A 12,987-nucleotide genomic window follows, 5' to 3' on the forward strand; every position below is an offset into this window, starting at 1 on the left:
GTCCATCAGCAGTGATACTACAGCACCAATGTGATGTGTCTTAGCGAAAAGAATGTGTGGACATCTGAGCCCCTAGTGCCAGTGAAATTAGGGAAAAAGAAGGGGGATTAAAATATGCTGTCTGCATCTGAAGGTATAAGTGAAATAGTGTGGCCAAGATTAAGAACCAGTCCAGTAGCAATGCTGACTGCAAAGTATAAGGCAGGGGTGGGCAATAATTTTTGCAGGGGTGCCACTCCACAACTTTTGGTAAGTCATCACGGGCCGCACATTTCTGCTATATTAATGGAGATGGTGCGGGTTTCTGGGAGGGAGTTCGAGTGCAGGAGGGAGCTCCAGGATGGTGCAGAGTGGTGGGGTGCAGGAGACGGTGAGGGGTGTGGGCTCTGGGAGGGAGTTTGGTGCAGGAGGGGGCTCTGGCCTAGGGTGCAGAAAGGGGTGCAAGGTCCGGGAGGGAGTTTGAATGCAGGATGGGGGTTCTGACTTGGGACGGGGTGTCAGAAGCGGTGCAAGGTGCAGGCTCTAGGTGGGAGGTGCTTACCACACTGCTCCTGGAAGCAGCTGCTGCTGGCACATCTCTGCGCACACCTTGGGGGGAAAGGGGCAGCGGATCTCTGTGCCCCGCAAGCACCGCCCCTGCAGCACCCATTGGCCATTTTCCAGTCAATGGGCGCTGTGAGGATGGTGCTGGGGACATGGGCAGCACACAGAGCTGATTCCCCCGCAGGGGCGCACAGAGACATACCACCAGCAGCTGCCCACTTCCAGGAGTGGCATGGGTCCATGGCATACAGGCAGCCTCCCTGAGCACCCTGCTGTGCCGCTAGAGTCATGGCAGGCCAGACAGAAATGTTAGACGGGTTGGATCTGACCTGCGGACCATATTTTGCCACCCCTAGTATAAGGGCACAATTATGGCTGCATCATCTCCTGAAAGCAGTCTCTCCAGTGTTCATTTATTGCCCCTTCAGATTGGTAGTTTCTTGATCGGGACAGGGGAGAGCAGGTTCCTAACCCTGCCAGCCCCTGCAGCTACTCCTCAACCCCGCGCCTTTGTCCCGCTAGGCCAGGCCCCGTCCACTCCTGTTCTAGGCTACTCCCCCCGCCTTGTCTCTCACGTGCACAGCACTCACGTACCCCCGGCCCTACAGAGAGTCACTTCCCGATTGGCTGGGGCGACTCGTCATTTACATAGAATCTCAGGCTGAGGCTCCGCCCTCCCGCTGAGGGTCGCAAAGATTCCCTGCGCCGTTCCGCATTCCGTCCAATAGGAACGCTGGGCTGGCACTGTTGTTGCACGTGAGGGCGGTGCACGTGGGCCCGTTATGTAAAGGGCGTGTGGCGGTATAGGGGAACGCCACACAGGCGCGCAGGCGTGTGAGGTCAGTGTTCTGCGGAGGTAGGTGCGCATGCGCGCACGCGGCCCGTCCACTCCAGCCTAGCCCCGTCCTGGTCCTACTACAACGACAATGAAGCAGCAGCAGCAACAGCTGGCGGCCGCGAGCGCGGGTGTCCCGGCCTTCCTGAGCAAACTGTGGGCGCTGCTAGGGGAGGCGCCCAGCAACCAGCTCATCACCTGGAGCCAGGTAGGGCCCCCGCCCACGGAGAATGGGAACCCCTCCCCCCCCACCGGGCAAGAGACGCGTCTCGCCCCCCCCCCCCCCTCCACGGGAAGATGAGGGCGGACTGAGCTGGGGAGACGGGCCCGCAGAGGAGAGGAGCCGCTCGGGGCGGCCGCGCCTCCCTCCACATAGCCTGACGCCCTCCCCAGGGCCTTGTCCCCCCCCCCCCCCCCCCGGCCTAACGCGTCCTGCACTGAGGGGGGCAGAGCCGCCGCCCCCAGGAGTAGCTGGACTGAGAGCCCCCGCCCCGAGCACAGAGGGGCCCGCAGCGCCTTGCCCGCTCGGGGGGGGACAAACCCGGAACCTCCCTCAAGCCAGGTCCCTTCCTTTCCTGTCGGTGACCCAGAAACTCCTCGTGCGTGTCCACTCCCCGGCCCCGAGGTGCCGCCGCTCGGCGGGGGACGGGCGGTTGTTTCTGGGTTTTGGGCACCGACCTGGCCTTGTTCAGGGTGTAGATTTACACCGCGTGTGCGTCGGAGAGTTCCGCTCCGCAGCGGGTTCAGTCTCCTGCCCGCACCCCACAGGCTAAAGTTTTGGTGGGGGGTGCGGAGCTGGAGACGAAAGGGCTGCTTACCCCAGATCAGCAGGTTCCCGCTTTCAGGGGTGGCCTACACAATGGGGGGGAGGGGCTCTGAGCTTTTAGAGGAGATTGTGTGGCCTTGTTCTGGGGTGGATAGGTGGTGGTGGGGCACAACTGGAGTCTGAAGGTGATTTGGTTTCTTAAAATGTTTTAATGAGAGACTTTCAGCTGGAACTTAGAGTTTCCAGGTTTCTGTCTTTCTTTCTCCCTGTCCCTACTCCATAGCAGTTTTAGTTTTATTATATGATGATGCTTATTCACACCTTTGCTTCCAGTTGCGAGGGTAGGACCACAGGAGGAGAGGTTGCCTATGCAAACTTACTGAATATCTATTCTTATAAAGTGTTTTTCTCCTTAGCTTGATAAGGATGTAGGAATTAGTTGTCCTATCTCTTCCACATGTAAAACGTAATAGTCAACTCTAGTAACTTGGAAAATGGTCTTTGGTGTGTGATCAATAAATGTAGAGTTTCAGTCGTCCATATAAGTGCATACGAGTGTTGATGCTTGTTGGCAATGACAGGAAGGAACTAGAAGGATGTGTAATTAAAAAAAAAATCACATGAGGGTGGTGCTCCCCTTTAGTTAAAGCAGCGGTTCTCAAACTGTGGGTTGGGACCCCACATTAATGGGGTCACCTGGGCTGGTGTTAGGCTTGCTGGAGCCCAGGGCTTAAGCCAAAGCCCGATTCCCACTACCCTGGCTTTGGCCTGGGGCGGCTGGGCTCAGGCTTTGATCTCCCCCCTCCCCCCCCCCCCGGTCGTGTAGTAATTTTTGTTGTCAGAAGGGGGTCACAGTGCAATTAAGTTTGAGAACCCCTGAGTTAAAGGAGTGTTAAGGGACCAGTAAGCACTTTTATTCTCAAGTTCTTTTACATTTTGCCAGTCCTACCACTAAGGCCTTGGCTACACTTGCAGATGTACAGCGCTGTGAGTTAAACCTGACTTCGTGCAGCTGAGTAGGGAAAGCGCTGCAGTCTGTCCACACTGACAGCTGCCCAGCGCACTGTCGTGGCCACATTTGCGGCAATTGCAGCGCTATTGGGAGCGGTGCATTATGGGCAGCTATCCCACAGAGCACCTCTTCCCATTCTGGCGCCGTGGGTTGTGGGAAGGGGGCGTAGGTACGGGGCATGCTGGGTCCTGTCCCAATGCCCCGTGATGCATCGCTTCGCATCCCAGAAATCCCTTTGTTTCCGTCCACCTTTGGCGCCATCTTTCAACGGTTTCTGTGCAGCATGATCTGTCTGCGGGAAATGGAGCCCGAACTGCTGAGGCATATGCTGACTTATCTCGCCAGCACGTCACGTTTGGCTGTCGAACTATTCCTTATGATCCAAAGTGACAGTGAGAGTGAGGAGTCCGACGATGCTATCGAGCCGCGTAACGCGTACGACACGAAATTGCTTGTGGCATTCACGGACATGCTCAGCACCGTGGAACGCCGCTTTTGGGCTCGGGAAACAAGCACCGAGTGGTGGGATCACATCGTCATGGAAGTCTGGGATGACGAGCAGTGGCTGCAGAACTTTCGGATGAGAAAAGCAACTTTCATGGGACTGTGTGAGGAGCTTGCCCCCACCCTGCGGCGCAAGGACACGAGATTGAGAGCTGCCCTGCCAGTGGAGAAGCAGGTGGCTATTGCAGTCTGGAAGCTGGGAACTCCAGACAGCTACCGGTCGGTCGCAAACCAGTTTGGAGTGGGAAAGTCGACCGTTGGAATTGTGTTGATGCAAGTTTGCAAGGCCATTAATCGCATCCTACTCAGAAAAACCATGACTCTGGGTAACATGCAGGACATAGTGGATGGCTTTGCACAAATGGGGTTCCCAAACTGTGGAGGGACGATAGATGGGACGCACATTCCTATTCTGGCACCACCCCACCTAGGATCCGAGTACGTTAATCGGAAGGGGTATTTCTCTATGATTCTCCAGGCGCTTGTGGACCACCGTGGGCGTTTCATTGATATTAACACAGGCTGGCCCGGAAAGGCGCATGACGCACGCAGCTTTCGGAACACTTGGCTGTTCAGGAAGATGCAGGCTGGGACTTTTTCCCAGAGCGAAAGATCACGGTAGGGGAAGTTGGAATGCCCATTGTGATCCTTGGAGATCCCGCTTACCCGTTAATGCCGTGGCTCATGAAACCCTACACAGGGAGCCTTGACAGCAGCAAGGAACGGTTCAACTACAGGCTGAGCCGGTGCCGAATGACACTGGAGTGTGCCTTTGGCCGTTTAAAGGCCCGCTGGCGATCTCTGAATGGGAAGCTGGACTTGGCCGAAAACAGCATCCCCGCGGTTATATCCGCGTGCTGTGCCCGCCATAATATTTGTGAAGGGAAGGGTGAAAGCTTCACTCAGGCATGGACGTCTGAGGTTCAACACCTGGAGGCTGAATTTGCACAGCCAGAGAGCAGGGCTATTACAGGGGCCTAGCGCGGGGCTGCAAGGATTAGGGATGCCTTGAGGGAGCAACTTGAGGCTGAAAACCAGCAGTGATATCTGGTGCCCTGCACGGGAGTGAAGTGCAGTAGTTCCAATCTTTAGGCATCAGTGTTTGCTAAGCAGACAAGCAGACTTGCAGTGCCTGTTTATTTCCTGGGCTAAGGAGTCTCTTACTTTATGCAATAATAAAGAATGTTTTCAAAGCCAAAAAATCCATTTATTGAAAAGAAACAAGGGGGTGGAGTGGGGAACGGTACAATCACAGATTCGTGTATGTCCTGTCTGGTGTGCTGTGCAGGGAGTGCTGCACTTCAGGATAGCTATACTGCATGGTGATGGGGGTTGAGTGCAGAGGGTAAGGGTCGTGGTTTTCAGGGCTGGGTGGTGAAGATACTGGTGTTGGAGGCAGCGGGTGGCGTGAAGAACACGGAAGTTGGGGAAAGTGGGTTGGAGGTGACAGTGGGGCACAACGGAAAGAGTTTTGGGACAAGGGCTGTGGGGGGGGGGGTGGCGTTTGCGGTACTGCTCCTCTTTCTGCATGGCTACGAGCTCCTGGATAGCGTCTGCTTGGCGCTCCAGGATGCTTATGAGCCGATCAGTGCTTTGCTGCCGGTGTGCGGTGCTTTGCCGCCAGTGCGATGCATTTTCCCGGCGGATCCTGCTTTCTCTCTCCCTCAGTTCTGTGCTTTCTCATTCTCTTTAATAGATTGCCGCATCACTTCTTGCAGCATGTCTTCTTTGCTTTTGCAGTCTCTGAACAGGTGATAAGAGGGACGGCTGAGGTCTCAAGGTTGATGCAGCTGTATAGGCAAAATGCAACATTTAACAGAGGCAGCATTGTTTATACCAGACAGAGTAATGATTCCCCCCGCACTTAAGGAGTAGAAAACACACAGGGTCTACACAATAGCATAATTTTCCCATCCGAAACAGAGCACACCTATCCCACGGGAGCCTCAAAATGGTGAGTAAGGGGGACTGATTGTTTCAGGGCTGCACTGTCCTCTAGGTTTCTGTGCCTTGGGGAGAGCCAACAGCTTCAGGGGACACCTACGCTGAACACTGTCCCAACATTTTCCACAGGAGTTCGTCCTGGACGATATCTCGCTGCCGAGGGTGACCTGGGAAGCAAGGGAGGGTCTTCTACTGCAATGCGGCTTCCGCCCTGGCCTATATGCAGCTTGCCTGTGTGCAGCAATGGTCCCCCCGCCCCTCACGGCACAGTGGCGCGGACACGTTAGCCTGGCTGGGACAAGGACCACGGTGGCTCTCCCGATAAACCTGCGCAAGCGCATTGCACACGTTCTGGATGAGACATTCGAGGAGATTACTGAGGCCGATTACCGCGATGTGATAAACCACATCAATGCACTATTCCGCATCTAGGCATGCATGCCTAACCCTCCTCTTCCAAAGAGCCCGCACCGAAAAAATTCCTTCCCGAAAAAAAAAAAAAACGGGAACTTGCTCTTCTGTTTGTCCTCCACCAAGTACCGGCCGCTGCGACTGGCTACCTTCCTCCTGGCTCGAGAAGAGCTCCTGGCTGCATGGCTCCAGGGATTCTGGGGTGTCTCCATCCGGCCCACCACCATCACTCCCATTTTCTTCCTCCTCCTTCCCCCCCCCCCCCCACCGGTTCTGAAGTGTCCATGGTGGTGCTCGGAGTGGAGGTGGGGTTAACCCCAAGTATCGCATCCAGCTCTTTGTAGAATCGGCAGGTCGCAGGGGGAGCACCCGAGCGGCCGTTTGCGTCGCGGGCTTTGCGGTAGGCACTCCGCATCTCCTTCACTTTAATCCTGCACTACAGGGTGACCCAGTCATGGTCCCTTTCCATCATGTCCTTTGATACCTTCCCGAAGGTATCGTAATTCCTACGGCTGGAGCGCAGCTGGGACTGTACAGCTTCCTCCCCCCAAACACTGATGAGGTCCAGCAACTCGCCATTGCTCCATGCCGGGGCTCGCTTGGCGCGTGGAGGCATGGTCACCTGGAAAGATTTGCTGATAGCACTCCACGCCACGCCAGGCTGAGCAAACAGGAAGGGGATTTTCACATTCCCGGGGAATGTAAAGGGTGGGTCACATGGTTGGTTACCTGAGGCCAGGGCAGTAGAGTTTGATCTGATGACCAGAGTGGCTAGAACAGGCATTGTGGGATACTGCTGAATAATTCTGGAGGCCATTCACAGCGCATTGGGCGGCCACACTGGCGCCGCAGCACTGCAGCGGCAGCGCAATACTCTCTATTCCTTTCGGAGAGATGGAGTACATGCAGCGCTGCAACCACGGAGATACAGCGCTGCAAATGCCTTGCCAGTGTGGACGGGGAGTGAGTTACAGCGCTGGGGGCGGCTTTACAGTGCTGTAACTCTCAAGTGTAGCCAAGGCCTAAGACTCATTGGACCAGCTCTTCTAACATTACCATATGGATTTTTTTAGGAGATGGTTTGTTTTCAGTAGGAACAATTTGGGACAGGTGAACTTATAGCATGAACAAACTAGTGATGACAGAGAAAGCAAGAAATGCTGTTTAAAAATACTCACTACTGGTTAGCAACTGCTCAAGAAAGAGATCTTGGAGTCCTCATGGATAGTTCTCTAAAGACATCTGCTCAATGTGCAGCAGCAGTTGAAAAAGCTAGTAGTGCTAGGAACCATTAGGAGAGGAATAGATAGGACAGAAAATAAATTCGTGGTACTCCCACACCTTAAATATTGTGAGTACTGGTCACCTAACCTCAAAAAAGTATATTAGAATTGGAAAAGGTACAGAGAGAGGCAACAAAAGTGAGCTGGGGTATGGAACAGCTTCCCTGTGAGGAGAGATTTAAAATGACTGGGACTGTTCAGCTTAGAAAAGAGATGACTAAGGCGGGTTATGATAGAGGTCTATAAAATTGTGAGTGGCATTGAGAAAACGATGGGGAAGTGTTAATTACCTCTTCACATAATACAAGAACCAGGGGCCACCCAGTAAAATTGCAGGTCTGTCACATCTTACGCGCATATAGAGTTAGGTAAATATGTCAATTTTAAAGAGGGGATAACAGTCACAGAGGTTAAGATGCCATTCTTACAGATGAGTTTATTTTGTTGTCTCATTTAAGTAAGTTGAAGCACTCTGGAAGATTAGAGCCCCGTTGACTTGTCCATGGTCATATTTACTAGTTTATGATGCAACTGGGGGCAGGCTCTCTGTATTTAAAATTTAAATGTTTCTGTTCTGTAATTTTTCTGTTAATGGGTGTTAAGCCAACTGTTAAGCAAATATTTTAACTTAGGTCACGTCTGCGTTGTAAACTTAAGTTATATCAGCATACATCTGGCGCGGTTAGTATGTGGCTTGTGCGCATGCGTACTTTGCTCCTTGTGTTGACAGTGCACATACTCACGAGAGTGCTTGTATCGATGCGGAGTGCGGTGCACCATGGGTACGTATACCATTGTGCAATTAGCCACCATCCAGCGTGCATCTTTTGGGAAGCTTTGGCAATGCATGATGGGGACGAAACAAGTTGTGCAGGGGTGACTGGCATGGGGGGGAGGGATAGCTCAGTGGTTTGAGCATTGGCCTGCTAAACCCAGGGTTGTGAGTTCAATCCTTGAGGGGGCCACTTAGGAATCTGGGGCAAAATCAGTACTTGGTCCTGCTAGTGAAGGCAGGGGGCTGGACTCGATGACCTTTCAAGATCCCTTCCAGTTCTAGGAGATAGGATATCTCCATTAATTTATAAATTAATAAATAAATAAATTATAAATTATAACTTCCCAGTTTTCAGCTGTCTCCATTGCATAATATTGTGTGTCCCACAGTTTTTTGTACCTTTTTTCAAAATCCCACAAACCCGTGTGTCCCTTCTCCTTGTTCATCATCTCTGACAGAATCGTGGAGCCTGCACAGCTCTGCACTGTTGTCATGAGGATTGCAAGCAGACGGCACACAATCCTGGAGTCTTTGCAGAGCCACAAGAACCAAATCAGTGAGGAACATGATGATTCCCTTGAAGGATAGATTGCCGTGGGAGTTAGCGAGAACCAGTTCAAGGTTGTTGGTGGCATTCACTTAGCAGCTGCAGGTGGCGGAGCACTGTTTCTCGCCCTGAGAAACAAGCACTGACTGGTGGGATCATGTGGTAATGCAGGTTTGGGATGATTATCAGTGGCTGCAGAACTTTTGGTTTCTCAGGGCCACATTCCTGGATCTGTATGCCAAGCTCGCCCCAGTGCTCCAGCAGTGGGACACGAAAATGAGAGCTGCTTTGACAGTGGAGAAGCAAATGGCTATCATACTATAGACACTTGCAATGCCAGATTGCCACCAGTCAGTCAGAAATACATTTGGTGTTAGGAAATCCACCGTGGGAGCCGTTGTGATGTAAGTCTGCAGGGTAATTAATCATTTCCTGCTAAGCAGGACTGTAAGTGGCAATGTGCAGGACATAGTAGATGGATTTGTAGCAGTGGGGTTCCTGAACTGCAGTGGAGTGATAGATGGGATGCATATCCCTATTTTGACACCAGACCACCTTGCCACAGAGTACTTCAACAGAAAGGGCTACTTTTCTATGATTATGCAACCACTGATGGATCGCAGGGGACCTCTTCACTGACATCAGTGTGGGCTGCTCAGGGAAGGTGCCTGATGCTTACAGCTTTAAGAACACAGGACTGTTACAAAAAGCTACAAGTATAGACTTCCTTTCCTGACCGCCAGATTACTATTGGGAATGTTGAAATGTCAATAGTGATCCTGGGAGACCCAGCTTACCCTTTACCCCCTTGGCTCATGAAGTTGATAGTTGAATCATTCCCTGATGCTATCAGCTCAGTGGGTGTAGAATGACAGTTGAATGTGCTTTTGGTCATTTGAAAGGTCGCTGATATTGCTTACTTACAAGATTGGACCTCAATGAGAAAAATATCCAAATGGGGTTATTGCTGCTTGCTATATTCTGCATAATGTATGTGAAGCAAGGGGCAGAGGGGGAAGTTTCTGCCAAGGTGGAACAGCTATCTGCTGAATTTGAACATCCAGATACAAGGGCTATTAGAAGAGCTCAGGGAGGCTTTGAAAAACCATTTTAAGAGTGAGCAAGAATAGTGTGGGGTGTTGTATGCTCTACCTGGCCCTGCTCTTTTGTGGCCTGAGAGGAGTCCTGTGGTGGTTACTGTAAAGGAATATAACATTGACAGTGCACCTGTTAAGGTTGTTTGTGAATGATCCTATGAGTTGTATGACATTGTGTAGTAACAGGTAATTGGCTGCTTTTAGAACTGCTGAGCACTCCACAGCTTATGTTTTGAACTAATAAATTCTATTGTTTGGAAAAAGCAACAGAGTCCTGTGACACCTTATAGACTAATAGATGTATTGGAGCATAAGCTTTCGTGGGTGAATATCCACTTCGTCAGACGCATGTGAGACGAAGTGGGTATTCACCCACGAAAGCTTATGCTCCAATATATCTGTTAGTCTATAAGATGCCACAGGACTCTTAGTCTGGATCTGTAAAATGCAACAAACACGGCTACCCCTCTGATATTGTTTGGAAATAATTAATTTTTTATTCTGTAACGATCAGTGCAAAAAAAAAAAACCCTGTGCAATTTTAAAATAAATACAGTATGTTAAAAACTTAATACATTAAGAACAGAAATTATGAAGGGGAAAGAATTTTCATGTCCATTTCAGCTATGCATACATCAACCATGGCTTTCACAAGTCTGTGTGGGTCAAACTGAGATTGTCTGTAACATCCTCCAGGGTGGAGTATGCATGGTGGGGCGGGCAGTGTAGGGAGGTTCTGATATTGAGTTCTCAATGGGCTGCAGAGGAAGGTAAGCTCAGGATTATTGAACCTGCAGGTCTACCAGACTGCAGCATCTGTGCTGATTGCCTGAGAAGCCCCATTATATACTGGTGCATCTCCCTCTCCTTTTCCTGCTTGGACTCTTGGGCCTTTCTCCTCTCCGCTCTTTCCTTCTCCAGTCTGTCTGCAGTGTTCCTCCTTCAGACCCTGTGCTCACGGTCCTATGCAGCGCTGGCTTGCAGGATCTCCTGGAACATATTATCCCAAGTAGTCTTCTTTTTTCTCTTTGTCTGGCTCGGGTGTTCTGTGGGTGTGGAGGGGCAGACCCCGAAGGCTGCAATGGCAGCAGCTGAACGTAAAACACACACAGGTACCATTTCACTACAGAAAGCAAGACTTCAGAATCTTAAGTTACTCCCCTTGCTGTCCACAAGCAATCCCAAGCAGAAGTGAGAATGTAGTGTTTAAAATAGATGGGGAGCATCAGTCACTGCCCCAGCTGAGGTGAGTATGGCCCACTGGGAAAAGGGAAATGAGGGAATTGCTCGGTTGCATGATTCTAGTAGTATAGGGCAATGGCACTTAATAATGATTTTATAGACCTCTATCATATCCCCCACACACACACCTTAGTCATCTCTTTTCCAAGCTGAAAATTCCCAGTCTTATTAGTCTCTTCTCCTATGGAAGCCATTCCATACCCTTAATAGTTTTTGTTGCCCTTTTCTGAACCTTTTCCAATTCCAAATATATCTTTCTTTTTTTTTTGAGATGGGGCGCCCACATCTGTAGATGTGGGCGTACCATGGATTTCTATGTAGGCAATATAGTTTGTCTATCCCTTTCTTAATGATCCCCAATATTGTAAGCTTTTTTGACTGCTGCTGCGCATTGAGTGGATGTTTTCAGAGAGCTAGACTCAATGACTCCAAGATCTTTCTTGAGTTATAACAGCTAATTTAGACCCCATCATTTTGTATGTATAGTTGGGATTATGTTTTCCAATGTGCATTACTTTGCATTTATCAACATTGAATTTTATCTGCCATTTTGTTGCCCAGTCACCCAGTTCTGAGAGATCCTTTTGTAGCTCTTCACAGTCTACTTTGGACTTAACTATCTTGAGTAGTTTTATGTCATCTGCAAATTTTGCTACCTCACTGTTTACCCCTTTTTTCCAGATCATTTATGAAAATGTTGAGTAGTACTGACCCCTGGGGGACACCACTATTTACCTCTCTCCGTTCTGAAAATTGAGCATTTATTCCTACCCTTTGTTTCCTCTCTTTTAACCAGGTACTGATCCATGAGAGGACCTTCCTTCTTTTCCCGTGACAGCTTACTTTGCCTAAGAGCCTTTGGTGAGGGGCCTTGTCAAAGGCTTTCTGAAAATCTAAGTACACTACATCCACTGGATTTCCCCCTTGTCCACATGCTTGTTGACCCCCTCAAAGAATTCTAGTAGATTGGTGAGGCATTATTTCCCTTGACTAGTCCCCAACAAATTTATGTTCATCTATGTGACTGACAATTCTGTCCTTTACTTTAGTTTCAGCCAGTTTGCCCAGTACTGAAGTCAGGCTTAACGGCCTGTAATTGCTGGGATCACCTCTGGAGCCCTCTTTAAAAATTGGCCTCCCATTGGCTATCCTCCAGTCTTCTGGTACAGAAGCCAATTTGAATGATTGGTTACAAACTACAGTTAGTAGTTCTGCAATTTCACATATGAGTTTCTACAGAATTCTTTGGAACAGATCGTATTCACCCAAAACCTCCAGTAATGACACCTCAATCTAAGACAAGTCCTCAGATTCTTTTTAGGTGACAAATGGCTCAGGTTTGGGAATCTCCCTCACATCCTCAGCCAGGAAGATAGATGCAAAGAATTCATTTAGTTTCCCCGCAATGGCCTTACCATCCTTGAGTGTTCCTTTAGCATCTTGATCGTCCAGTGTTCCCACTGGTTGTTTAACAGGCTTCCTGCTTCTGAAGTACTTAAAAAAAAAAAAAAAAAAAACTATTAATTTTTGAGTCTTTGCCTAGCTGTTTTTCAAATTCTTTTTGGCCTTCCTAGTGATATTTTTACACTACATAAACTGCTCAGCATCCCCCCTCCCTGCCTAGAGGGGAATGAAAAGTAGATAGCAGCTCTAGCTCTCGGTTGTAGCACTAGCTCTCGTAGCATGAATAAATTAATGGAAAGTCAAAAGATTGTGTCCTGCTACTTTGGGGGGGTGCCATCCCTGAAATTGAAAATGTATCTACACATTTACCTGAAGTTCCTTCCCCTGCATCGGGCTTGCTGGTTGAACTGTGGTGAGGTCAAAAACTGGTCCGACTGTCTTGCTGCACAGCTGGGTCCCTCAGTCACCTGTCCCCCATATACCACCTCCTTGCTGTTCACAGCTGGGGCTTGTGACTTGGGCTTCTCGGAGGTATACTCAGTTCTGCTGGGGTTGGATTTGGGGGGGGGGGGGGAAACGTCTGCGCTGATTATGGCATGCCACTCTTCGCAAAAGTGGCAGGTT

At 50.1% G+C, this 12,987-nt stretch overlaps 1 protein-coding gene across 1 annotated transcript in view; it reads left to right on the forward strand.

The window, feature by feature from the left end:
* Positions 1-1,380: 1,380 nt before the first annotated feature.
* The window catches only part of HSF2 (heat shock transcription factor 2), a 38,855-nt gene continuing 27,248 nt past the window's right edge, over positions 1,381-12,987 (forward strand). Inside the window, exon 1 of the mRNA XM_065400589.1 lies at positions 1,381-1,586. Coding sequence (XP_065256661.1) covers positions 1,470-1,586 — 117 coding nt within the window. The 5' untranslated portion in view covers positions 1,381-1,469. The remainder of the gene's footprint in view (positions 1,587-12,987) is intronic.

Source organism: Emys orbicularis, chromosome 3 (genome assembly GCF_028017835.1).
Source record: "Emys orbicularis isolate rEmyOrb1 chromosome 3, rEmyOrb1.hap1, whole genome shotgun sequence".
Classification (NCBI taxonomy): Eukaryota; Metazoa; Chordata; order Testudines; family Emydidae; genus Emys; species Emys orbicularis.